General features: G+C 40.2%; 1 protein-coding gene across 1 annotated transcript in view; it reads right to left on the bottom strand.

The window, feature by feature from the left end:
• CFAP46 (cilia and flagella associated protein 46) overlaps window positions 1-27,521 on the bottom strand; it is a 178,237-nt gene that overhangs the window by 121,551 nt on the left and 29,165 nt on the right. The window contains exons 12-18 of the mRNA XM_075072713.1: window positions 25,215-25,405; window positions 20,878-21,106; window positions 18,054-18,174; window positions 12,431-12,554; window positions 11,755-11,885; window positions 7,112-7,257; window positions 6,413-6,546 (exon numbers count right to left, since the gene is read on the bottom strand). Of these exons, the coding sequence (XP_074928814.1) occupies window positions 6,413-6,546; window positions 7,112-7,257; window positions 11,755-11,885; window positions 12,431-12,554; window positions 18,054-18,174; window positions 20,878-21,106; window positions 25,215-25,405 (1,076 nt within the window). The remainder of the gene's footprint in view (window positions 1-6,412; window positions 6,547-7,111; window positions 7,258-11,754; window positions 11,886-12,430; window positions 12,555-18,053; window positions 18,175-20,877; window positions 21,107-25,214; window positions 25,406-27,521) is intronic.

Here is a 27,521-nt window from a genome sequence, read left to right as displayed (position 1 = left end):
GATACTGTTTTTGACCATCATGCATTGGGATCTCATCCCAGAATTCCAATGGCAGGAACTGCGGAACTTATGAGATGCTAACAAGGATAGCCTTACCACAGTGCAATGCTGCCAGAAATCGACGCTAGACCTTCGATAACAATGGACGCACACCAACCGATAAGTGCTTAGTGTGCTGCGTGCACTTGACGTTATACAATCTGGTTTAACAGAACTGGTTTAAAGTAAAACAGAATAATCCATGGTAGACATATTCGCCTGAGCACCTATGTAATACAAATGAATACTAAGTTGAAAAAACTCCCTTATCCCTCCACCCCAAGGGGAGTGAATTGAGGAGAAACTAATTTCCAGGTTTCTTTTTTCCTCCACTCCATAAATACTGTTAAATTTTTATTTCTGTGTATATCAGGGGAGAAAGGGGTCCATGTAGTAATTTACTTTGGAACTGAAGGCTTTCAAGGAGTTTAAGTTCATGAAGGAGCCTCTAAATACTAGTAAGTTGGCATTCAAACTTGTGGGAAAAACACAAAAAAAGTGTATTCCATGCTCATGAGAATAATGAAAAAAACAGCATGGAATTTCCTTAAAGTAGTGTACTTTGAATTAGAATAGACATAAAAAGGACAAATCAAAATGAAAAAAAACATGTTTAAAAATCTCTGCTTCAAAAAGATGGCTGCTTAAGATTCCCAAAAAACCTTTTTAAAAAAGAAAAAGCCCTTGGCCCGTGGGCATACATTAACAAAAGAAATTGTCAGTAAAGCAGATTCTTTCCCCATAATTTTAGAAGGAACTTGTGTGGGCAAACATTTTACAACTGTTTAAATAACTGACCATGGCATTACAAACATGGCACCATAATAAGGAATAGTACGAGTAGAAAAAAGACAACCTTTCTTAGGTATGTTGAGTCTTTGGAGACCTCAGATGGAAACAATCTAGTTAAGATTACATCATCACATCCATTCATTTTAATATGTTATTATGGTTAATCCGAAAGTTAGGCTGAGGGGACAGTAAATTTCACCAATTTATACTTATATTCGAAAACTAGAGTGAAGAGTAAACCATTTCCTAAGCAATATATCCCCTGAGAAATCCCTCTTCGTCCCTTCATTCTCTGTCCCTTCTTCTGTTTCTGTTTCTCTTTTTAAAAAAAACATTGGACTGACACATTGCCTCCTGTAGACGATATTGCTGGGCAAATTTGGTTCCGGTCTTGATGTGCCATGTCGCAAGATCTTGTGCTGGCTGCTATTGACATGAAAAGAGAAGAGCAGAGTCAGCTTGAAAGGATGGAGTACTCCGGCCCTGAAACCCATACTGTTGCAATTTAGGGTAGGACAGTGATACGTATGTTAGCTCTTTATTCTCATTCCTCCCTGCTCCAACAAGGTTGACCACCCAGGGGATAATCCATTGCCAGCGAACTAGGTTTCCAGGGAACAATCCATCCAGTTGGGGGCTTCGCCATACAACTCTCACTCTTCTTGGTCCTTCATGCCCATCACCCCCCTTTCCCTATAGTTTTTGGGAATAGACTTAGAACTCTGTTGGATGTATGCTTGAATAGGGGCTTTCTGACCATCCTACTCCCTTGTACTTGCCTGAAATGCAACAGGGAGTAGAGGCACACGAAAATTTGCTTTTATTTTGATACTGTGAATAAAAAATATTTGACTAGTTGTGCAGATTGAAAGAGGCCCAAGTAAGGGACCGCAGAGCTGATTCTCTCGATCTGCCACTTCATGCTGCAGAACCTTGTAGTTGCTGCATTCTCCTGTGACCATCCCATCCCCATTTGTCTGTTTGGTGTAATAGATATTGCAGAAGGACGTGTTTCGCTGCATCTAGCAAGTAGTACCCTGATTTCAGTTTGGGGGCGCTGAGGGCATTGCAGTAATTGGTCAGAGGACAGCATCAGATTCCTGTGGCCAGATACGTATAAAATTAGCTTATTTAGTTAGCTGTTTGATTAAAGGTGGGAGTGTGTATCCTTAAAACTGATTTTATAGTTAAAGATTTTGTTTTATATGATCCTCTGAAGCACTGGGAAAAAATGTCATATCTTAATTAAAAATTGAATCAAGATCAAACAATTCGGAGAGGTTTAGAAATCATGGGACTGCATTGTAATAAAAATTGAATACATGGGACCATGACATTGTGAACCCTTGCCACTGAAATACTGCTTGGGGTTCCTGGCGCAGATCAGTTTGCTGCAGGAGGTCAGAGTGGCTCAGCAATCTTTCATGTAGTGGAGGGACACCTCATCAGATACATTAGCAGATCCTGAAGAACTAAGGGATGTGGAGTCCTATAACCATTAGAGCATCTTTGGGCTCTTTATTTTCATATGCCTCTCAACAGACTTTCATTAAAGCACCTAAAAGAATATTAAGACCCCACTAAGGAGGCTAATACTTCTAACCCACATTCATTCATCATGAATTTGAAGCTAAGGCCTCTGTGATTAAGGTTAGTACTCCTTTTAGGAACTTTAAAATATGGCCTGGTTCACCAACGATGCAACTAGAAGATGGACATATTGGCTACAGAGAGCCCCAACAGATTAGGGTGTTTTGGTGAAAGGAGCCATGGCCAACCAGCCTTTAGTATCCTCCTATTCCAAGGCAATCAGGTTGTCAGAAACATCTTCTGTACATCCTCTATCTGACATTGAACTCATCGTCTTTGTTATTTTGATTATACTTTGTGTTTATACTGTAATTGTGGTCATAACTAATGCAGAAGATATAGAAGTATCTGTTACAGTCAACTACTGGCTACTGTGCTGCTAAATTTCCACAGTCGTCTCATGCATCAGGATTGGACTGTTCCCTCTGTGGGAGTTCTGTGGTTCAAGACAGTTTTTTACAATCAATTCCTTTACTTCCCATTCCAATCAACTTTATGCAAGGGGGGAAGAAAAGATGTGAGTCATGGCAACCACAATGTCTGGAGTTCCCACGACATGCCAGCAGTTAAGCTTTTCACCCCACTGTCCCAGATCATGAGCGCAGCAAGCAACTTAGCATGTCGACACCCTGTCAGCAGGATGGCGTCCATGCATGGTGCTCAACCTAGAGGCAACAGAATATGAGTCTGCTATATAAGAAAGTAGTAGTTTGGGCTTAGGCAGAAATTACTGATGGATTCGGATTTTTGTTTATGGAGAGGTCAAGATAGATTATTATTGGTGGTCCTTCTGTCATAAAATCATGATTTTGAAGATGTGCAGCAGCTGAAGTGTCCTCCTTGCACTTAACCTAATAATCGCAGATAGGGCAAGCAAGGATGTGCGGACAAATTAAATGGCCTAAAACTATATTCAATTAATATTTGAACCTGAAGTTTTAATGAGCCTGGGCTGAAGCTTGAACTCATATACACTTTAAAGCCCTGGGGATAACATAGAGCGGATTATGAACACGCTATTTGCATTATTTGGATGACAAGTGTTAGGTTCTGGAGACTGATTGTCCTATGTTGATGTTTCTTGCTTTCCTCTCTCGCCCCATACTGTTCTTATTAAAAACAACAAACGAACAACTAGAATTCCATACGAACGCAATGTTAAAAAAAAATGCTTGCTGTAATCAAGTAAGAGTGATTGTAAATTCTGCTCTTACAATATATTTCAATTTTGGTTTTATTTTGGAATAATAGCTTTAATATATATTTTTAACAGTATTGGGTAGACCACTTTATTCAATTATGCCTATGGAACTACTGGCGGCCTGGCCGGAAATGGGGAGAGAGGTGGAATGAACCTGGATTGTTTCACAAATTGGTATATGTCAAATCACAATAAACATCTTTAGCTCAGGAGATCAACGGAGAGAATTGTAGTCCTGAGAGTCTTTCAGTGCGATTTCAGACTGGACACAGTGGTAAGTATATTGGTTTGAGTTGATTTACCTTCTCTTTCCTATTTCAGTATTATGAAGGCTTAAAATACTTCTAAAATGGGGTGATTCTGGGTATAAGTCATCACTAGTCCTTCCTCCGTGAAAGCAACGGCAGACACCATTTCCGCGCCTTTCCACTGGTTTGCCCTGGCAGACGCCAGCCTGGCAACCATGGAGCCTGTTTTGCCTTTGTCACTGTCACTTGATGACTGGAGCGCTGACCAGAGGCGGTACTGCATGGCTACACAGCAGGCATTCATTATGGCCCTTGCAAGGTAGCAGAGATGGTTTCATCCCCTATTGTACCTAATCTCCATATAATTATGGCGATGAGATGATCGGTTATCAGTCATTGTGCACCGTTGCATTGGGAAATTGGATGATGGTTTATCAATAATTTTGTACCTGTCAATTGGGAATGTGATACAGGTTATCAATCATTTGTAACTGTACCTGGCTGTCATGGTGCTCCTGGCTGGCCTCGCTGAGAGTCGGCCGGGCGGCAATGGACAAAAGGGAATGATCCAGGCTTCCCTTCTTTATGTTTTGTACTAAACAATAGAGTCATCCTGCCTGAATATGGGAAAGTCTAAAGAGAGCCAAGAGAGCTTGCAGCGCACTCTGGGACAGAAAAGCCCCCAGAGATTCCCCAGGAAATGATGAGACTGCACATCAATCAGAGAGTGCCTCTGCAACAACCCCACCCGTTGCTTCCCTCCTCTCCCACGCCTCGGACCTACCATTGGCATGTCCCCATTGTTGTGATGAAGTAATAAATAAGTATGCTTAGAATAAGAAATCACTGTACTTTTAGCGAGAAAAGAGGGGGAGGCAGCTCCAGCTTGTATTGGATAGCCAGGAGTACAGAATCGTTCTTTTAGACTGAAGGGTAGGGGGCTGAATGGAGCTCAGCTCAGCTGGCTTATGATGAGGTAGTACCGCAGCTTTGTACCGTTCTGCCAGGAATGACAGGGCATTTCCCATTTTACCCGGCGACCCAGCCGACCTCACGCGAGAGCCAGGCCAGGAGCACTCCGGATGTGATGGTTTCCACATTTGTACCGTTGCCATCAGGAAATGGAAGGGGAGGGATATGCTTGCTGTTCGCACCGCAGAACACGCGTCTTACCAGCAGCATGCAGTTAGGAACATACGGTGACATGAAAAATGCAAGAAACAACTTTTTTCCCTTCTTTCCACAGGCGGGAGGAGGGCGTAAATTGACAAGCTATACCTGAACCACCCGGACAATGTTTTAATCCTACAGGCATTGGGAGCTCAGCCAAGAATGCAATGCTTTTCGGAGACTGTGGGCTGTGGGATAGCTGGAGTCCTCAGTCCCCCCTCCTCCCCTCCATGAGGTCCATTTGATCTTTGGCTTTCCGTTCGCTTGTCACGCAGCACTGTGCTGAGCAGGGCGGCTCTACCATTTCGCCGCCCAAGCATGGCGGCATGCCGTGGGGTGCCTGCCGGCTCGCCGGGTCCCACGGCTCCGGTGGACCTCCCGCAGGCATGCCCTGCGGATGCTCCACTGGAGCGCGGGACACAGACCCCGCGTACGCACACGTCTGGGAGGTCCACCGGAGCCGCCTGCTGCCCTCCCGGAACCCTGCAGAGCGCCCCCACGGCACAACCACCCAAGCACGGCTTAGCGCGCTGGAGCCTGAAGCCGGCCCTTGCCCGCTGAGTCCCCTTGTGCTCCCCTGTCTATCATGCCCGAGATTTTTCAATGCTTTGTCATTTCATCTTCTGTAAGGAGCTGTGATAGAACAGATTGTCCTCCTGCCAACTGGATAAGATTTCCAGTATCTCCGTACGGTCATGCTGATCTTGGATTTGGACTGCCGGTCCACCCGTGCTGTACAAGAGCTCCACGGCTGTTGTCGATTTGCGGCCACACTAACCCTAATCCGACATAGCAATATCGATTTCAGAGCTACTCCTCTCGTCGGGAAGGAGCACAGAAACCGGTTTAAAGAGCCCTTTATATCGATATAAAGGGCCTCGTTGTGTGGATGGGTGCAGGGTTAAATCGGTTTAACGCTGCTAAATTCGGTTTAAACACATAGTGTAGACCAGGCCTCAGATATTATTATTTGAAATTTTAACAGAAAAATTTTCTGAGTTTTGGCAATTATGGTTTTTTTAAAAAAAAATTATGAAATCCTTTTTTTTAAAATGGATAGCAGAATTAACTTTAGCTTTAAAGAGTTTTTGTGTGGCTATGAGCTTGTTAAGTCTGACAGTTAAAATGTTGATTGCAAGAGTGCATGCCAGTAGCTGTTCCATAATGGAGTGAACTCAGCAATGGGCACTTAAAACTTTTTCCTTTAGCTTCTCTCTTTTCCCACTAGAATCCATGCCTTTGAAAATGAACCATCTGATAACAATGGATTTTATTTTAAGAAGTAACAATGTTTGAAAATATCTTCATGGTGTGATAATCAAAAAGAATTTGCCAAAGGACCCAGGGTTTGGTATAGATTAAAGAAAAACACCTGTATGTTATCCAATCTGGATCATGTTCAGGAAGTTTGGAAATATATCCTGTGGGATGCTGGCTTGTATCTTCAGGTGGGACAGCATGATCATTCAGCTGAACACCCTCCAATCTTAACAAATGAATAGTCGCCTAGAAATATATACAGAAAACATACATATGAAACTTCAATTTCATCAAACCTTATCACATTGTAAAGAGAGACTGGCTTCTGCCCATGTCACAGTCTCCATTCTACAATAAAATATTAGCAGCACAATTTTGTCAAATACTCTGTAGGCATATAGCAATATATCACAAAACATATTAAATACAGCCCTTCAAATTCCTTAGAGCCTACAGAATGATTTCAACATAATTCTTGTAAAAAAACACAACAACTTTATCTCAGTGAAATTTTAAACCTCCAGGGCTCTATGGGCAGTTGTCAAACATTTGCAATAAAATCACTGAGAAATACATTATCTGTACTGACAGGGAAAACATTAGTACACTTACTTTGAATGGAAACTTCTTAGACAGTAGCTTCATGAAACTCTAATGTTTTTTTCAGTTTCTCTGCAAACACATTAGTCATTGTTTACAATCTCCAATAACTAGCACATCATTCCTTAAGATGAATGTATACCAGCACGATAGATAAAGCCAAGGATGGAGGAGACGAAAAATGAGTATCACAGCTGTACAATTTACTAACCTCTGCATTAATGAATCTTATTTCTGCTAATGTTCTGAGTAAATCTCTTTCAAGAGAGAATGATTTAATGGGCAAGGATGATTCCATTTGTAGGTTGCCACCTCGATTATCATCCATCATAATTGTACTAGCTTTCTTCTTTTGCACTAAGAGAAAGGAAGCTTCACTTATTATTGTTGTTATGTAAATCAGAAAGACTTTTTACTTTACTGATAAATAAAAAAAATGCCTAGTTCCATTAAAATCTATAAAAAGGATAGAATGAATTCAGATTTAAAATTGCTGCCTTCAAAATCCTTATTCATTACAGTTTCCTGCGACTGAAAATACCTCTCTCCAGGCAGTGCTGGAAGAAAGGTATGTAAATCAGTTAGATGGACGGTGGTGTAAGTGGGACAGCATGCAGTGGCCAGGAAATGGCAGCTTTAAAGAGTTTTCACTAGTCAAACCAAGCACCTTTCTCACACTTCTGAATTGCTGGCATGAAGCTGTGACTACAGAAAGCACAGGGGGACAGAAGCAGCTCCTTTGTGCTTCCACTTCTTGCTTCCTGAATCTATCATTCTTCCACAATTGGGTCATATAGGTTAGACATCTTTGAGTGCTGACAAATTACAGTTTATTACTTCTTCAAATTGGCTAATATTAGGGTTGCTAACTTTCTAATTGCAGAAAACCTAACACCCTTGCCCCGCCCCTTCCAAAGGCCTCTCCCGTTCCCTGAGGCCCCACCCCCACTCACTCCATCTGTCACTCGCTGTCCCCACCTTCACTCACTCACTCATTTTCACGGGGCTGGAGCAGGGGGTTGGAGTGAAGCCAGAAATGAGGGGTTCAGGGTGCAGGACCGGGCTCTGGGCTGGGGGTTGAGGTGCAGGAGGGGGTGAGGGCTCCGGCTGGGGCTGGGGCTGAGGGATTTGGGTACAGGAGGAGGCTCTAGGCTGGAGGGTGGGGCTGAGGGTTTGGAGTGTGAAAGGGGGGTGAGGGCTACGGTGAGGGTGGGGGTCAGAAGTGGGGCTGAGGATGAGGGGTTTGAGCTGCAGGAGGGGGCTCTGGGCTGGGGCTGAGGGGTTCGGCATGTGGGAGGGGGCTCGGCGCTGAAGCAAGGGGTTCGGCATGTGGGATGGGGTGAGGGCTCTGCTTTGGGGTGCAGGCTCTGGGGTGAGGCCAGGGATGAGAGGCTTCCGGTGCAGGAGGGGGTCAAGGGGTTTGAAGTGTGGAGGGGGTGAGGGCTCTGACTATGGATGCAGGTCTGGGGATGAGAGGTTTGGGGTACAGAAGGGGGTTCCAGATTGGGGATGAGGGGTATGGAATGAGGGACGGGGGTGAGTGGTGCAGGCTCTGGGTGGCACTTACCTCAGGTGGCTCTCAGGAGGCAACAAGCATGTCCCTCCGGCTCCTATGGGGACATGCCAGCCAGTGGGCTCTGCATGCTACAGTTCCTGGCCAATGGGCGCTGCAGAGCTGGCACTCAGGGTGGAGGCAGTGAATGAACCCCATGGCCGCCCCTCCCCTTAGGAGCTGGGGAGACATGCTGGCCACTTCCCGGGAGCCGCATGGAGCCAGGTAGGGAGCCTGCCACCCCTGTGCCAACCAGATTTTTAACAGCCCAGCCAGCTGGTAACCTTCATTAACATGCATCTTTATGTTTTGTAAGCATTACAGTTGAGATTTTGATCAGTTTGTGCAGGTGCAAACTTTTCAAGATTTGCTCCAATCAGAGTGTGTATGTTTGGATTTCACAAATATGAGCACAGCTCATATTTTCCAGTTCACTTCTTTCATTGTTTTACAGGGATTGGAACACTGGGCATGGCTTCCTGGTAGCAAAGAGAAAATCTCAAATGGTGTTAAAATCAAGCAGGGGAGTGATGGTCTGTCAACCACACAGTAATTAAGAGAAAGCAGATTTCTCTTTTCCCTTGGAGTAATCATTAATCCAACATCCTGGAACGTGGAAGTTCTGTCCCCTGTTGTGCCCTAACTCTTCGTGTAAAATTGTGAATGTCATGATGAAGTAGCTAGGGTGGTACTGTAGGGCCATTCAGGCAGGTCTGTTTGGGCACAGGGATTAAGTAAACTTGTTTGTGTACAGAACAATTCATTGTGGCGACAAACAATTTACTACGGTTGTGGTGGACTTTTCATCACTGGCAATTTTAAAATCAACATTAGATGTTTTTCTAAAAAGCTATGCTCTAGTTCAAACAGAAATTAATTCAGAAAAGATCTATTGCCTGTATTATGCAGGAGGACAAACTAGATAATCTGTGGTACCTTCTGGCTTTATAATCTATGTAGCATTCAGTGTCCCATAAGTGTTAAGGGGTGAACCAGTGACAGGCAGGGAGGCCATCACTTCCTCCCAGGACCAATTTAACTCAGTTTTATCCTTTTAAGCGTGAGTTGGTAAAGTTGCAGATTTTTGACCAATTTCTAGATAAACAGAGACTAGTCTCTCTGGTGATTATCCTCAACAATAAAATATTCTTATTTCAGACTGACCCCGTACTTTTTTCCTTGAGATTTTGTTTACTAAAAATACCAGCCCAGCATGTTATATTCCTGCATTAAAATAACAGAACACTAAGACAAAAGAATTCCAGTTTACAGGATATGTAATATTGTTTGTGCACAAGACACAAATGATTTGTATTCATATGCACATAACAATTCTGATCCATATACAAATCTCTCAACTGAACAATGATGTAGCTTTAACTAAACAGCCTATGAACTATTCAATGAATAATAATGCCACATAAATTTCATTTATATGCTGGAAAATATGTTTCATGGCCTTCTACTTGTCTAACAACTGATTAATTGTATCAAATATCACCCTTTTACAGCACTGCTAAATGTGTAACAAACAGTTATACCATCAAATTCTCTGCGGGTAAAAATTGATACAGTTCCATAGATTAAATGGCACTGTACTAGTTAACACGCACAGAAAATTTGACCAACTATTCCTGTTACTTCCTATTTCTAACATTTACCTGTATAACTTTAAGTAGACTCTGTATATCTACTGATGAAAACTGCTATACAAGACCTATGTATTATTATTATTGTTATTCTGTATGCCTAACCGTATATTTGTGTTTTTACCTACAATTATTCCCCTGAAACACAAAAAGATGTTATTTAAGGAAACAATAAACATGAATAAGAACAAAGTATGGTGACCCTTTTCCAAGTGCCATGATTTCATGTTGCAGCACAGTAAATAGTGCTTCCCTAACACTGTAATGTTGCTCTTGGAAAAGCCTTGTTTGGGAGTATTTATAGGTTTCTAGATGTACGCGTGGTGTGAGGAAGAAAGTATACATTTACACCGGCAATCTTGTTTTAAGTTCAATTACTAGAGAGAATAAATAATCTTATTGTAACACAAATTGTTTTGATTTTAACATCAGAGATTTAACTAGTACAAGGAACAGCTGTGCAATTAGAAAAGTACTTGGTTCAGAATGCTCAAAATGCACTTTTATTATATCCATAAAATCATGAGAAACATTACTGATGGCACTGATTTGTAAAAAGGACATGGCTGTTCAACTAATTTAAAAAGATGAAGTTTTTGAAAATTGCCATTAACACACTTGCATAGCTCAAATTAAATTCATTAATCAAATACGATTGCTTTGGCCAAGCTTCTCTATTTCTGCATTCCTGATGCCTCGTAAAACTATTCATGCTCCAACAGCTTTTCAATTAAAAATCAAAGGCACTAGAAATGAAAACTTTTGGAGTATATAGTGTCCTCAGTTCATGTATACAGTGGCCATTGATGGCATTGCCTGATTTTTGAGAGCAATAGGCCATATATTCCTTAAATATATAATTGTTCACATAATGGAAAAATAACCAGGCTTAAAAATTAAATTTTAAAAGGACATAATTGATTTGAAAAGAAATGACTTGAAACTAGTTTCAGACACCCTGTAAGTCCTCCCTGACAAATCTATGAATTTTACTATCACATTTACTTAATTTTTTTTAAATGCTTCTTCTCTCCCATGTGTTTGAGAGAAAGCTACAACTAACAATAAGGGAAACTAACTACTACTAATAGTGGATAAAAACCTACTGCTCTTATCATCTAATGGAATTATTCCTTTAGCTTGAGTTGTAGAGTTCTGCAATTTGAAGTTGAATGTTCCAAGGTTCAAAACCTGCTGACAATCTATACGTGATGTGGATATATACACAAAAATTGCTATCACAGCACAAAATAAATACACTAAAAAAAGAAAAGCTCCATTCGCTCTAATCTCTTTCAGTGATCGGAACCTCAGGAGTTATAATAGTACATAAAACATTCTCAGATGGAATTCCAATTTTTAAATTGATGATGTGTTTTTAATTCTTTGCTCAGTAACTTAATACTGTAGCATATTATGGAAGCCTAATACCTTTTAAATTAGCAAAATAATAGACTATCTCAAAATTTTGCAGACTAAAGTTTTATTTTAGTACTAATTTACCAAATCAGAAGTGTTGCATTGTTTAATAATCAAATTATCCCTTTGGGGTTAAAACAAATTTGAAGTAATTTATTTACAGTGTATGACACTGAGTTTTCATTTAAAAATAGTTTTAAAATATCAGTTAAGAAAAGTAAGGTGTTGACTTACATTTTTTAGCTTTTGGTACCTTCCTCATCTGAGCATCATCATACAAGAGACAGAATCTGCATGCTGCCCGGCACACATCCCATACTCCTTGTTTCCGTGCAACTTTTGCCAAATCTGCCCAAAGTCTTATTCTATCACACAAAAAGTACATATAAAACTCTTTAATTAACAGATTTATTTCCTAAATTCTAGATTCAGGCTGAAACTTCAGGTTAATTGAAAATATCTTTCATCATAATACAGACTTTAAAACCCAGTAACAATTATTATTCAATGTTACTAAATGTAGGGTCAATTTTTTTATCACTAATAAAAATACCTTATAAATCATACAGCATCAAGCATCAACTGCAGGAAGAGGATGCCAGTTACTGAAGATTCCTTATACATTGGGAATAGAGGAATAAAGCTGTTATTTCTAATTATATCAGCATATTAGATAAATAACCAGAACAAAGTTTAATGGCTCATGATATGGCCACATTGATCCCCTGCTTAAAGGTTAATACATGCTTAAATGCTACACTGGATCTGTACCAGAGTGCTCAGCATTTTGCAGGTTTGAGCCTCAGATAATTTCAGAGTCCTAACAGCAAAACTTTCCCTATTGGCAATAGCAACATACCACTTTTAAAATGAAAAAAATATATATATACACCTTCTTTACAGTAATTACCTCTCCTTGTCATTTCCATGTCCTAATCGTTTCAAATGTCCATCAGTTTTCTCCACACTCTTAGTATGATGCTGTGCTTTTGCACAGAGATAACTTATTTGACTCCTGCTTTTACCTGAGGAAACTTAATGGAGACAAAGGAATGCAAGCAAATTTTGAAGCATTACAATGCATGTTTTTCATCACTACAATAAATTCTTTCCTAAGTAGGTTCTTAAATATTTTAAAATATCTATATTATACTAATTAAAATAAAACACAAACAAGTTATTCTGTACTAACAATTTTGTTTGGAATTAGTATAAACAAAATGTTCTATAATTTCCCAAGTCAGCAAAAAATAGTTTGATTCAATGCAGCCTAATTAAAAGGAGAAATGTTTCTATAATTGGAGATTCACTGCAACTTCTGGAGCGTGAGAGAGGTCACAGTGCAAATGAGAGATGGGGTATATGTGATTTGTGTGGGTATATGTGAATAATTTGTGTGATTGTGTGTGCTAACTGGAATTCAGAATAATATTTGAAATCTCATTGATAAAGCAATCTATATGGACTCAGTGAAAAGTATACATACTGGTTCAAACAAAATTTGTGAAACATTTGAAATTTTGCCTTTTATAGTTCTCAGAGCTTCCTTCAAAAGACCCCAATCCAGCACTGGACAAACTGGACAGTGGTAGCTGCAGCAAAGTAATTCCTAGCTGCTTGGCCACTGTGAATTTTCAGCAAGAATCTGTTCAATAAACTGCAACAGCTTCTGGAACAGACTTTTTGTTAATAATGTTGAGAGAACCATCCCCTAAAATATTTGTTCAAGGGAGGACCGGTGCAGCTACTTTCATAAGCCTCCTGAGCAGAAGCAGGACCAAGTAAACCTAGACACCCCTGAAAGGTATCTGTCCACCCAGCTCTGAAAATTCTGCAATAATAAATAGGACTTCCACAAACTCCAGCGTATAGCTACCCTTATCGTTAGAAAGTTTTTCCTAACTGCTAACTTGAATCTACCTTGCCGCAGATTAGTTCCATTACTTCTTATCCTACCTTTAGTGGGCACGGAGAACAACTGATCAGCATCCTCTTTATAACAACTCTTAACATATTTGAAGACTGTTGTCAGGTCCCCGTCCAGTCTTTTTTTCTCAAGACTCATAGGTTAGGTTTTCTAAACGTTTTATCATCATGCTCTCTGTGACAGGCTGTTCACTCCCCACTAGCCTGGAAAAGGTTAATGTGGCTCAGAAGGGATTAAGTAATCTGATAAACCATATCTGAGAAATAGTTAGGCTTGACAGACAATCTCTGAGGATGGAGCCCAGCTAGACAGGACCAAGCAGGGCTTGTATAAAGTCAGGAAGTTTGCAGCAGAAATAGTCTGCAGTCTGGAAGCCTGCAGTCACTCTCTGGGGTTAGAGAGGGAAAGAAGGAAACCCAGGAGAAGAGTAGAAGCCCTAGGACCCTGGAACTGCGGGAAAGGTATACTTAGAAGAGTCGTGGATAAGGAGAGAGAGAGCAGGAAGCAGTAGGGAAATAGCAGCCAGGTTTGGGATACGGCAGACTGTGGCTGCTGATTGTAGGTTCCCCAGCCAGGAACCTGGAGTAGCGGGTGGGCCCAGGTTCCCCTACCGACCACTGGGGAAGTGGCATAATCTGAAATTAGAGGACTCCTGGGAACATTACCTGGACAGGCAATCTGGTGAGACTTTGATATCGCAGAACGTGAAAACTATAGTGGCCTGGCCAGAGGGCCAAGACATGAAGAGGGAGCATCCTGATTCACTGCAACTTCTGGAGTATGAGAGAAGTCGCAGTGCGAATGAGAGGCAGAAGCGGGGTGTCAAACTGGGTGGAGCTACTTCCCAGAAGTAGCCACAAGGAGGCACCCCAGTGATGAACAGAGAACACTGACATTCTCCTCTAGATTTGCATGGCACCCTAAAATGGACACAGTACCCCAACTGAGGCCTCACCACTGCTGAACAGAGCTGGACAATTGCCATATATAGCTTATGTATAACATTGCTGTTAATACACCCCAGAATGAAATTAGCCTTTTCCCCAACTTCATCACATTGTTGACTCATATTCAATTTATGAGCCACTATAACCCCCAGATCATTTTCAGCAGTACTACCTCCTAGCCAGTCATTCCCCATTTTGTAGTTGTGCATTTGATTTTTCCTTCCTTAGTGAAATACTTTACACTTGTCTTTATGAAAGTCGTCTTGTTGAATTCGGACCAATTCTTCAATTTGTCCAGATTTTTTTGAACTCCAATCCTGTCCTCCAAAGTGCTTGGAACCCTTCCTAGTTTGGTGTTTTTTATGAGAATGTCATGCAGGAGTGTGTCAAAAGCCTTTCTAAAATCAAGATATCATGTCAAGTGCTTTCCCCCATGCCGTAGGCCAGTAGCCCTGTCAAAGAAGAAATTCAGGTTGGTTTGGTATGATTTGCTTTTGAGAAACCCATGCTGGTTATTCCTTATCACTTTATTATCCTCTAGGTGCTTACAAACTGTTTAATAATGTGTTCCAGTATATTTTAGGTATTGAAGTTAAGCTGACTGGCCTATAATTTCTCTGCTGCTCTTTGTTCCCCTTTTAAGACAGATACTATGTCTTCCCTTCTCTTGTCCTCTGGGACTTCACCTGTTCTCCAGTAGTTCTCAAAGATAATTGCTAATGGTTCCAAGATTTGCTTCAGCTAGTTCCTTAAGTACCCTATTTCATCAGGCCCTGCTGACTTGAATACATCCATCTTATCATCTAAATAGTCTTTAACCTGTTCGTTCCCTATTTTGGCTTGCATTCCTTCCCCCTTGTTGTTAATATTAATTGTGTTGAGTATCTGATCACTGAGTAACTGAAAAAAGTCAAATGCCCATTACATTTTAAAATTAAGCATCACCTACAGATCTTCACTTTTGGGAACTACAAATAACATGTAAACTGTGTTTCTAACCCATAACCTACAACAACTTGCATAATCTATAAAAATATGTACACTAACCCCGGGTATTTTGATAGATATTGAAGGTTCAGTTTGCAAACACCAAAATATTAGTTTTTTGTGGGGAGGAGGTGTTAAAGGTAGAATTCCTTTTAGGCACAAAAATATTAGACAGAGAAATGAACTTAGACAGTGAGAGACAAGACACAAGAAAGGGATGAGTTGGACCCTTAGGAGAAAAACAGCTTTAGTGATATAAACACATCAGAGATTATTTCTACAGTATAATGACAAGGCAGAAATGCTTTGTATAATATGTGGCTGTCCTGGAAATCTGATGAGGCAGGACATTGACTCGAGTTGAACTATCATTGCTGACATAACCCAGACTGAATAAACTTAAATTTGATCCTTGAGCAGCTTGCCAAGTAACAGCAAGAAATGCATAAGCATAAATATTTCTGACATCTAAAAAACAAACAGATTAAGCATTAGCATTGAATTAAACGAAATGGGAAAGGAGATATACCTTAATTTCTTTATAAACAGTCTTTTGGTATAATTTATCCAATGAATTATATGGTCCCCATTACTGTGGTAACTGTAGATTAACTGGCAATAATTACACTAATATCATGTAAGCAGAATTTGTATACTGTAGGCAAGTAGTACAATTTCTTCTGAATGTGTGAGTACAAATCCCATTAAAATTACTGACAAGCAAATACATACATTGAAAAGAGAACAAAATGGTCATAACATGCTGATGAAAGCACAGCTGTGTGAATATTCTCATTCTGTAAACAAAGATAATTTATTTGTTAATTTCTTTTAAAATTATTTAGTTTAGTTATTTGTTATCAAAAAGTTAATCTCATTGTTCTGTTGAGTGTTAAGAGCAAAAGTAAATCTTTAAGAACAATCTTGCAAAATTTTATTTTAAAGTCCACCAGCCTATGCTGATATTTTGTAAAATGATCTTAGTTGTTCAGATTATCTACATTTGAAGGCTAGCATATGAATATGTAAGTAAAAGAGTGATTTATTTTGAGAAAGTCTGGGTACTAATTTACAATTCTCAAGTAAATTCAAAATTCAAAAATCAAACAAATATATTAGCTGGAAATCTAAGATGACTTGTGTCTTTAAGTCTCTTCAAGATGCATGCATGCTGCAGCTCAATAGCAGGTAGTATTTACTTATTAAAGCTCATGTCTAATTTATACAAATAGCTTATTAAATGTTAATTGAAAAGCTTTTAACCTGCCAAGAGCTCAGATCAAGCTTCTGCATTTCCCCTACAAGAGTTAATGATCTAAAATAAAGTGAAAGAAGCTATTTGAACAAGATAGCCCTCACCTACTTTAAAAAATGCCTCAACACATTATGGCAATGATATTGTATTATACAGGTTTCCATTATCTCTTGGTGTTTAATACTCTGTATGACTGTTTTCCAAACACTAAAGATATAATACTTTGGACTATCATCTCAACATACATAATAAATTAAGGGTTCAGAGTAGCAGCCGTATTAATCTGTATCCGCAAAAAGCACAGGAGTACTTGTGGCACCTTAGAGGCTAACAAATTTATGTGAGCATACGCTTTCGTGGGTTACAGCCCACTTCTTCGGATGAATCCACAAGTACTACCGTTCTTTTATAATAAATTAAGTAAATTCAAGCTTAGTCAATACAAGATGGGAGCTTGAAAGAAACTGAGGTGCTAAAGGAAGTGGAAGTAGTGAATATGTAGGTGGCACTCTTACTTCTGTGTCATTACTGACTCAAAGATGAATTCTATTTTTCATATAAAAATAATCTGAGGTGGACGTTCTGGTTTGGTTGAAATGAGTTTACTATAGGATTGTGTGTGGGGGCCCAATATTGTCCCAGTCACCTGCTCCAGCAGCCAGGGATCACCAGGGCATAAAGACTCCCTAGCTATGCTCCCTCTCCCTTGGACATGATCTCTACACTATGGCAAAGCAGGGGAATCCACAGAAGGCTGCCTAAACTGGTATTAAAGGTGCTTTGTACTGCTAGAGTGGCACAAAGCAGCTGGAATAGTATGGACAATCTATCTCCATATGGACATTGTTTAACGAAAAACTGGGTAGCCTTTCATGGGATAAAATGTCCATGGTATAATGTACAAGCAATGAGCTCAAATCCTGGGGTCCATGTTTTAGAAGGCAAACTGTGAATTCATATTTAGTTCTTTGCATAATAAAGAAACGAGAGCACTCAAAATTGAGAGGCAACAATATGAAAGTAATAATGAACATATGTATTTCAATGCCACAGAATATTATTGAGTCAAACAGTAACTTGAAACAGCATTCAATAGTTACCATGTATGACTAGGAATAGCTTCTGCAGTTACAGGAGTTAAAATAAAATTATACAAGACATTATATTTTTGTTGAAAGCATAAGTTTATAGTCTCACACAGTTATGTGCATAGGAAATAGGACTACATGGTTTCCTCCAAAAACATGATGACCCTACTGAAGACAATGGGAATTTTTCCACTATGGCAATGATTTCACCCAAAGACATTTAGTCTTCTAAATTTTTGGCTCCAGTGGTCAAATTATCTTTCAGGCTGGGTAAAGAATCAGTAACAGACAAATGTTTGACTTTTTTAATCACAGCAAAGATACCTTACCTTTAGCTTCATTTTCACTGTCAAGGACTATTTGAAATGCATCAGGAGCTAGTGCAAGACCTGCATTGACCAAAAGAGACCGCTTTTTCCTCACACTATCTTTCTGCTTTCCTTTTTTAGCCTACATAAAGAGAAGGGCTAACTGTTATAGGTACATTCACAATTGTATTAAAAATAAGTACATTTTCATTAAATTGGTGTTTGTAAATCTTACCCATTAAATAAGCCACAATATTGGTCACAGGCTTATGTACCATAGGAATTGCATTACAGTCCAGAAACACTTATGTACTGTTCTACAATGTTATTATTGGCTAGACTTACTCTGAAACTTTGGTCCTTGACATGAACATTTTGAGAGCAACTCAAAGCATATGCAGGTAATAATAATAGGAGATATACCTATCTCCTAGAACTGGAAGGGACCTTGAAAGGTCATTGAGTGCAGCCTCCTGCCTTCACTAGCAGGACCAAGTATGATTTTTGCCCCAGATTCCTAAGTGGCCCCCTCAAGGATTGAACTCACAACCCTGGGTTTAGCAGGCCAATGCTCAAACCACTGAGCTATCCCTCCCCCCTACATTTTAATGTTGCTCACATTCATGGCTGAATTTTACTATTTAATTTTTAATATATAAACTATCACTATGATATATTCTCAAAAATAAAATTGCTCACTTAAAGAAAACTACAAAAGAGTTTGGTTATGACCAAATGTAATTGAGAATTAATATGCAACATATCAACCAAAAAAGCATCAGCCCATTTCATAGCACGTTGCAGAGCAAATGCAAATCAGTTATTCCAAAAACAGGTCTGAGGATGCAGCCTAAGGAAATCCCTTCATGCAAATGATGCAGGTTCGTGGTCTGCAGGAATCGGAGAGCCATGGCTTGCCAGTGGAGAGCAGATGTTTAGGACAGTATGGTCCTTCAGGAAACCTGTATAATTTCAGCCAGAAATGCTCACATTTTAATAGTAAATTGTTATTTTCAGCTTCTGTTCCACACATGGGAAGTCCATTGGTGTATGGAGTGTGCACATCCGTACACTAATGGACCAGTAGCAACATTCACAGGTGATCTTTGTGGTCTTTAAAGATTACATCTGTGTATCCATCCCACATTGATTTGGACCTTCAGATCGAAAGGAAACTCTCAGCTTTCATCTTTTCTTTACAAAGTATGTTTTTAGGCTTCTTCCTTGTGAAACTTGCCTTGAAATTGTAAACCTATATAAGCTGGTTACTAGAATTGGAAGCTTGTCACTGACTTGTCCTAAAGATCACATTCATAGCCCAACTATAGCTGGCCAGCACTGACTTCTAGGTTCTATAACAAACATGGCCAAGGATCTCTGAATTTCTGTGAAGACCACAAATATGTTTGTAGTTGCAGGAAGCAATACCTCTAAGGTTGACAGTGCAAAGGTTGCTGCAAGTTTCCTCCCAGCCAACATGCAGCTGAGCAAGCTAGTGTGATCCGTGATCACCATCAGTGGCAGCACAGTAAAATGAGAAGCAACACAGGCTAATGGATGAAGCAATATACTCCTGTTTTCTATCCACAACTTTGACATTAACTTTCACTGTGGCTTTAGGTAGGTCAATTAACTTCTCTGTGTCTTCATTTCTCCAATTGTAGAACTAAGGTAATAATTACCTGGCCCACAGGAGATTATGCTAGTTAGGCAGCTGATCTTTGTAAAACAGAATGTAAGTGCTAAAATTCACCAGTATCCACACAAAACCTCTAGGGTCTGGGTTCTAAAGCTAGAGGCCTTTAGTTTATTTAGACCCTTGAAATACAATTTTAAAAGTTGACAACTATGTAGAGACCTAACCATAAGCTGCTGAGATCCACTTTTGCAGAACAAGGATATAAATGGGGAAGAAGCTTAATATTCTTTTATACAAAATAAAGTCATTTTAAATTTGGGATATAATCCTTTCATGTGTTTCTGTGGAAACTGACATGGACCCATTTGTAAAGAACTTTGAGAAGTGTAAACAGAAAGCACTGTAAAAGTGCAAAACACTTGCATTATCCAATTCATAACGATAAAATGGATTTTACCATTATTAAGGCTTCATGTTTTTTTCTGATTCTTTAGTTACTAATGAACGGACTACTTACAAACTCTAGAGAGAAACAAAATGTTTAAAATATTTCTTTCATTTTTATATTCGAGAGTCAACAGCAGTGACTACAGAAGTAGTTCAGTACTGTGATCCAAAACATATGATTTTGTTGGGTGCCTAAAATAACAGATTATCTGGGGACTATCGCAGCTGAATTATCTGAGATGGTATCACAGAAGTTGCTGGAGTCCTGAAACTGCTATAGTGGTTCGAATCATACCTAAAATACAGCAGTCCACCAATATTGACAATTGTATGCCAACACAGAGGGATTTGAAATGCAGCATTCCTTAAGGCACCATTCTATCTCCTTGATTGTACATGAGTCTTCTTAGTGTAAACATGGGATGGAATATTATCAGTATGCCGATACACAAGTATATCTTCCCCATAAGCCCTGATAGTTCAGTCTCTCCTTACACGGGTGTATGGATGATACTGCCATGTGGATGCATAAGAACTGCTGCCCTCTCCTTTGAATATTGTCAGTAAAGATTAACATTAACAATTATTTATGAAATAACTTTGCAAGAATGTACTCAAAAGGCCAAAACTCAATTATCTTAGAAATCTTGGGTTTGAATATACATAACTCTTAAATAGAATTATAAAAAAAATTTCCTTTGGAGAAGTTTAATAAGCGAACTTTATATTTCTACAAATGAAATTGTTCCTTATTATTACCTGTTCAATCATCATAATTGCTTCATCCTCTAGGCGCTCAGGTGACTTGTACAACATAGTGCATAAATGAAGACGATGAAAAGCCATTTTCAGATGTTCCTGGTATTGCCCATTGTTATCTAGATATATAGCCTTCTGAAAATGTTCCATGGCAGCCTCTATTCTATCTTCATCTTCTTCAGTACGAGCAATTTCCATATGAACTTGGCAACGTAGCAAAATCAACAAGCTAGGAAATTGGACAATTTTATAGGTAAACTGTTAAAACAATAAGAGACAAAGCTGACTAGACTTAAAATTATAAAAAATGTGGTTGAAAAATGAATAATGAATAACTTCTCTGTTCCTTGCATGTTTTCTGTGTCACATCATCATACTGAAATAACTAACATAACCATTTACTACATTTTGCTTTCCTTAGCCCTGAGGAGCCAACACAGCCAAGAAAGAAGAGTACAATCTTGCAGTTGAGTTACTTCTTTTGTATCACTGATAGAGTTGTTCAAAAAGAGCCAGATTTTCAGTACTTCTTATTTAGGCACCTAAATGACATGGCCATATTTTCAAAAGTGCCATGTAAACATACCCTATGTGACTACATAGTTACATGAAGTTAAGTATGTCATTAAGCACCTTCCTGAATCAGAGATGGGACAAGAAACCTCTAAGGACAATGTCACAACTACTACAAAAACCAGTGCTGGCAATACAATACATAGCCTCTATCATAAGCCTAACTCCCAAATCTGGACCTTAGTGTCCAGAAATCTGGGTGTCTAGCATGAACCCTTCTAAGCTTAATTACCAGCTTAGCTTTGATCTCGCTGCCACCATCCAAAAATTTCAGGGTTTTGGACGCCCTCCGGTCTCCCAAAAACCTTCCTGAGGACGCCCAAGACTCAGAAGCCCTGAAGTCTTACCCCAAAGGGAAATAACCCACTTCCCTTCCCCTCTCATCTTCCACCCAGACTTTCCTCTCTGTACTAACTGAGTACTGATGCAAGCTCTTTACATCCACAATACCAAGAAGCTGTCTTCCTCTATTCACAAGAGACAAACCCCAAATACAGAAACAGATTCTATCTCTCCTCCGCCCTACCACAATTCCCTGGTGCTGCAGAGTTTCAGCCCTCCGTAGATTAACACAAAGAGAATTCCCTCCCCTTCGTTCCTTAGCCTACGCCAAGAGAGAAAAACTCAACCACGTCTTAAAAAGAAAACTTTATACTAACAAGAAAGAAAAAAGACATAAGAATATAATCTCTGCATCAGTGACAATAAACAGGCTATTGCTTATAAGAAAATATGAAAAACAGTCTGATTCAAAAAGATATCCAATTTGAAAATCAGCAAACTACACACATTAATTACAAACAAACAACATAAAAGCCTATATTGTTTTCTACCTGTATTACAATTTGGAAACAGAAGATTAGAAGATAGAAAGAACCTTCTCATAGCTGAGAGACAGAACAAAAGACTTCAGACCCCAAAGAATTACCTCCCTGACTTTGAAAATCCAGTTTCCTGATTGGTCCTCTGGTCAGGTGTTTGGTTCCCTTTGTTAACCCTTTACAGGTAAAAGAAACATTAACCCTTAGCTATCTATTTATGACAGCCTCCCTCCTTTTAACTAATGAATCAATGCCCCAGTGTGGTATTAGAGGAAACTAGGCTGCAGGAAGTGCTGAGAAGGAATTTCCTCGCATACAGTACTGGGTCCAATACCAGAGTTGCACAGATGGTGTCCCTAGTGTGGATGCTCTTGATGCCTAGTCTAAGATGCAGACTGTGAAGGGTGAAGGGATGACCTCGGTTGCAGAGAAAAACCCCAAGGGTTCCAGAAAAGCCACTGATATGACATTGGGACCCAATTATGCTGAAATCATTCACGCTTGTGTGGTGGGCAATATTGATGCTCTGGGTGGAACCAGGATGGGTAAGCATTCACTGGGGACTGCTGTACATACCTGGGTTGTGACATGTAAGAGCCGATTTCAGAAGCAGATGAAGGGTCTTCTTCCTCTGACCAAGGGGCAAATCCTGTCAAGGCGCTACAGCCAGAGCCTGGAGATGGAAGTGTCAGTGAAATCACGATCGGTTTCCCTCTAGTTGGTATCAATCTGAACAGCACGTTAACTGAAGACTCTGATGGCACCACATGGCGAGCCAGAGCTGGAGTAGGAGCAATAGGCTTTGGTACTTTAGACACCAGTACCAGGTGGGAGTCTGTAGCAGCCGGTACTGACAAGTCTATCAACTTACCACCTGCAGCATAGGCCTCAGAAGTAGATGGCACCAGGAAAGACTCTTGTTCCTGCAGTACCAAAAGTTGGGCTGACAATGATGAGGCAGACACTTCAGGTGTCAGTCTTGATGAACCCGTCCTAGGCTCTCGGGATAACAACATGCCTGGACTCCAGGACTGTCCCAAGGAGTGCCTCTTCTTCAAGTGCAGTTCCATACCCTTGCCTGCATCCAGCTTCTGTGGTGAGGATCTTGAACTCTCTGGTACCAAATCCTTAGTAGTCTTACAGCACTTCGTCTTTGGTACTGGTGATGAAGGACTTGTCTCTAGACTCAGACAAACCAGGAGCGCATGCTAATAGATGCAGGAAGGCTCCAACGATGGTTGGCACATTGACTCCATTAAGTGAAACTTAGTCTGGCAGCCCTGTCTTTCTTGAAACAGGGCTTAAAACTCTGAAAAATATCCCCCAGGCACTTAAGACAGTTGGCATGAGGTCACTCACAGGCACTGATTTGATGCAAGAGCAACAAGACTTGCAATCTGGAGACTGAGGAATGACCCTGGTATCAGTCTGTAGTGGGGTGGTCACTTGCTCCTGCCTTAAAAGGCTTAAAACAGCTCAGAGAGAGGGCTGTGGCAGGAAAGGAAAAGTGGGGCTGATTGGGGAAAGCAGCCTCAGCTGGAGGCCATGCCCCAATCAGGCCACAGCTGGCCCTATGAGAGAGCTGAGGGCCAGAGGCTCAGAGACTTTCTTTCTACCTGTAGAGAGGGACGGGCCTGGCTGATGGTGAGCTAGAGAAAGTACCTAGAGTGGAGCAGGGTTGGGGGAAGGCCAAGGGAGCTGGGGAGCAAATAGCCTGGAAACCCCCAGGCTGCGGCCTAGTACAAGGCCAAACAGGTACTGGGGTTGCAGGGGACAGCCCAAGGCTAGGCAGAGGCAGCAGGTCCAAACCCCTCCTTAGCTGTGATGAGTGGCAATTAGACTGCAGTCTGCCCCAGTGAGCAGGGGCTAGATGGGGGCTGGCACTAGCCATATACTGAGGAGAGGTGGGGATAATGGGTGGGGGTTCCCTTGGGTGGGGAGACCCCGAGAGTAAGTGTACTGCCTGGGGGCAGCACCTGAAGAAAGGGACATGGGGTCCAGAAGCAGCGAGTGGCGAGACTTCGGCCTGCAGCAGGAGCTCTGGGGCTGGCGAGCTAATTCCCAGAAGGTACCAGCAGGAGGTGCCGCAGGGATAAGTCGCGCCTCGCAACACAGTCCTAATATCCAGGCAGGAATCACAGAGTCCAAACAACCAAAAACTAAAAATTAACACTAAATCTAACTTTGAAACTATGAAAAACCTTCAGACTATTCTAGAATTATAATAAACAGATACTATGTACAAGAAAGAGGGAAGGACTTGCAAAGGCAAGAAACGCCACCTCTAACAACCACCATGAGCAGTAAGAAGGAATTCACAGGTGGGTTGAGGGCCACTCCACCTGTTCTACCTGTGCATAGTAGCACAAGGCAACAGTGTGTGCTTACTCCACCCTGACAGGTGTTGCAGAGGGAAGGAAGTCTCCAACAACAGTGAGCTGGGTGCACAAACCCCTATGGTGGAATGCATATGTATAATCAAGCAAAGACTTATTATATATTGTGCAGTATTTTTCCCAGATGCAGAGATGTTCATGTCAGAATCCAGGCCATATTCCAACATATTTCATCACATTATGATGACACAATATAATTTTGATTGAATTCATTATTGCTCAATTCCTGTCCTAAACTGTAGTGTTTCTGTATGCCATTAGTCATTTGTGATATTTCATTCAAGAGAAGGCTGCATTTTAGTGGTAGATAGGCTGAGATATAGATTATTCAGATAGTTTCATTTATTATAATCTGTTGAGAAAGTTTTCAAAGATGTTTGACATCTACATAAGGGAAGGCTATCCTAGAAATGCAATATTATTTAGGTGTCCTGTTTAACCATCTTTTACTGATGCTCATAATTACCTTTTGGTCTTTACATTTGCTTTCAAATTAACACTATTTTTGAAAGTAACAAATAACAACATACATAGCATAGTAATTTACCTGTCAATCTTTTCTAAGATATCAGCAACAGATATTAATGGTTTTCGTACATGTTGATGCAAATTATGTTGTAGCAGTGGCAGGCAAAGATTCCACTGCGTAGCACAAACCACTTGAATAACATTGGGGTCTCCCAGTCGAACTGCATGTTGCAACACTTGTTCAAGTCTTCTTATCACTTTCAGCTGAGTCTGTAAATAAAAGTTTACTTCACATCGATTATATATACATATAAAACAAATGATCTGCTAAATATTATTGTAAAACTGCAATATTAGGTTATTTCCAACAGAAAACAGCCTCTGTAGTTTCTGATTTATGACCTTTTCACGGACCTCAAGCGTACCCCGTATTTCATGCACAATACATGAATTCTTTTTTTTTTTTTTTTTTAAAGTCTCACTTTGACCGCTAAAGAATGTCATTTTAGGTACTCTATAATGTTACAGCTACTGCCACACCCAGCCAGGAGCCTGTCTATGCCTATTGCCTATGAAAACAGAAATCCATGATTGTGGATTATTTGTGAATTCTGAGGATTTAGTACATTCATCAGCTGCTGAGGTTCTAACATGGCGTAGAAGGAAGTGAAGCAATGTTATAAGTGGGATTTTCCAAAGGAATCAGTGTTAGCTTAACTCTGCTCCATTCGAATCAATGGCAAAACTCCCACCGACTTCAATGGGAAGCCAACACAGAGCTCTTTGAAAATTCCACCTACATAGATAGGGCTCTACCGCAGAAATTCACAAGTTCTTAGCTTTCAGTTGAGTTTTAACACAGTAAAAAACTAAAAAGAAATTTCATTATATCCATTTGTTTTATGGATACTTCTTAAATATATCTAAATTTCTATTGCATTTATTCAAATGATAATAGCACTGATATGTCTTTTTCTAATTATTCAATAATTGAAATAATGACTGATATTTTAGGTTCCAAACATGTGAACACTTCTATTCAGAAGCAACTTTACTTATGTGACTAGTCCCATTGAACTCAATGTGACTACCTATGGGAATAAAGTTACTCCTTCATGCAGATATTTCTAAAATCTAGCCCTTAATGTGTGTGACACTGCACTCCATGTGCTTATGGAAATATGCTTATGAGTGTGACTATAATGTAACTGGAGTATGGTTTATGCAAAAGGTCTCTTGTAAAGTATCATTACAAAGCTTATGATCTACTGAGTATGTTCATCCTATTTGTATGAACGTATCATTCTTGTATCTAAAACTAGAAATATGAAGCATTACTCTGAGGTCCTATTGTAACTATGCAAAGTATGGGCCATTAACGGTGCCTTAGGATCTTGATGGCTCCCATTAACTAGAACAATTGGTTGCAAATGGCTCTGTTTATTTGTAAGTCTTCCTGTGTTCCTGTGAGTCAGGCCGGAAAGAATGGAGGCTTGGGGGTCTTACAGTGACATGTGATCATGTCACTTGAACTCGAATCCATCTTAAACCTGGTGCTTTTCCATTTAGAAGGAGGGGTGGGGATCCAGAGGGACAAAAATTCCCGCCTTGTGCCAAAGCTATAAAAGGGGGTGGAACAGAACAAATGGGGCTGCAGTCATGAGAAAACTCCTAGTTACCACCTGAGCTGAAACTAACAAGAACTGTACCGGGGAAAGGATTGGACTCAGATTAACAAGAAATCTAGTCTGTGAAAGAAGTTTATTTGAACACCTCTGAGGGTGAGATTCACCTGTATTCAGTTTCTTAAATGTATTAGGCTTAAACTTGCATGTTCTGTTTTATTTTGCTTGGTAACTTACTTTGTTCTGTCTGTTATTACTTGAAACCACTTAAATTCTACTTTTTATACTTGATAAAATCATTTTTGTTTATTAATTAAACCAGAGTAAGTGATTAATACCTGGGGGAGCAAACAGCTGTGCATATCTCTCTATCAGTGTTATAGAGGGCAAACAATTTATGAGTTTACCCTATATAAGCTTTATACAGAGTAAAACGGATTTATTTGGGGTTTGGATCCCATTGGGAAGTGGATGTCTGGGTGCTGGAGATAGGTGACTTGCTGAGCAGTTTTTGATTAAAGTCTGCAGCTTTGGGAGCGTGGACCAGACCCGGGTCTATGTTACAGCAGACTCGTGTGTCTGGCTCAAAAAGGCAGGGTTCTGCAGTCCCAAATTGACAGGGAAAATAGGCTCAGGGGTAATTCCAGCACGTCAGGTGACCGTCCCAAGGGGGTCTCTGTGACCAAACCCGTCACAATATGTATGAAAATAGTTTCCCTAGATATGATGAAAAATATGAGTATGACACAGCATTCCTTTGT

This window comes from Chelonoidis abingdonii, chromosome 15, assembly GCF_003597395.2.
Source record: "Chelonoidis abingdonii isolate Lonesome George chromosome 15, CheloAbing_2.0, whole genome shotgun sequence".
Classification (NCBI taxonomy): domain Eukaryota; kingdom Metazoa; phylum Chordata; order Testudines; family Testudinidae; genus Chelonoidis; species Chelonoidis abingdonii.
This window is presented reverse-complemented; position numbering and strand designations above follow the sequence as displayed.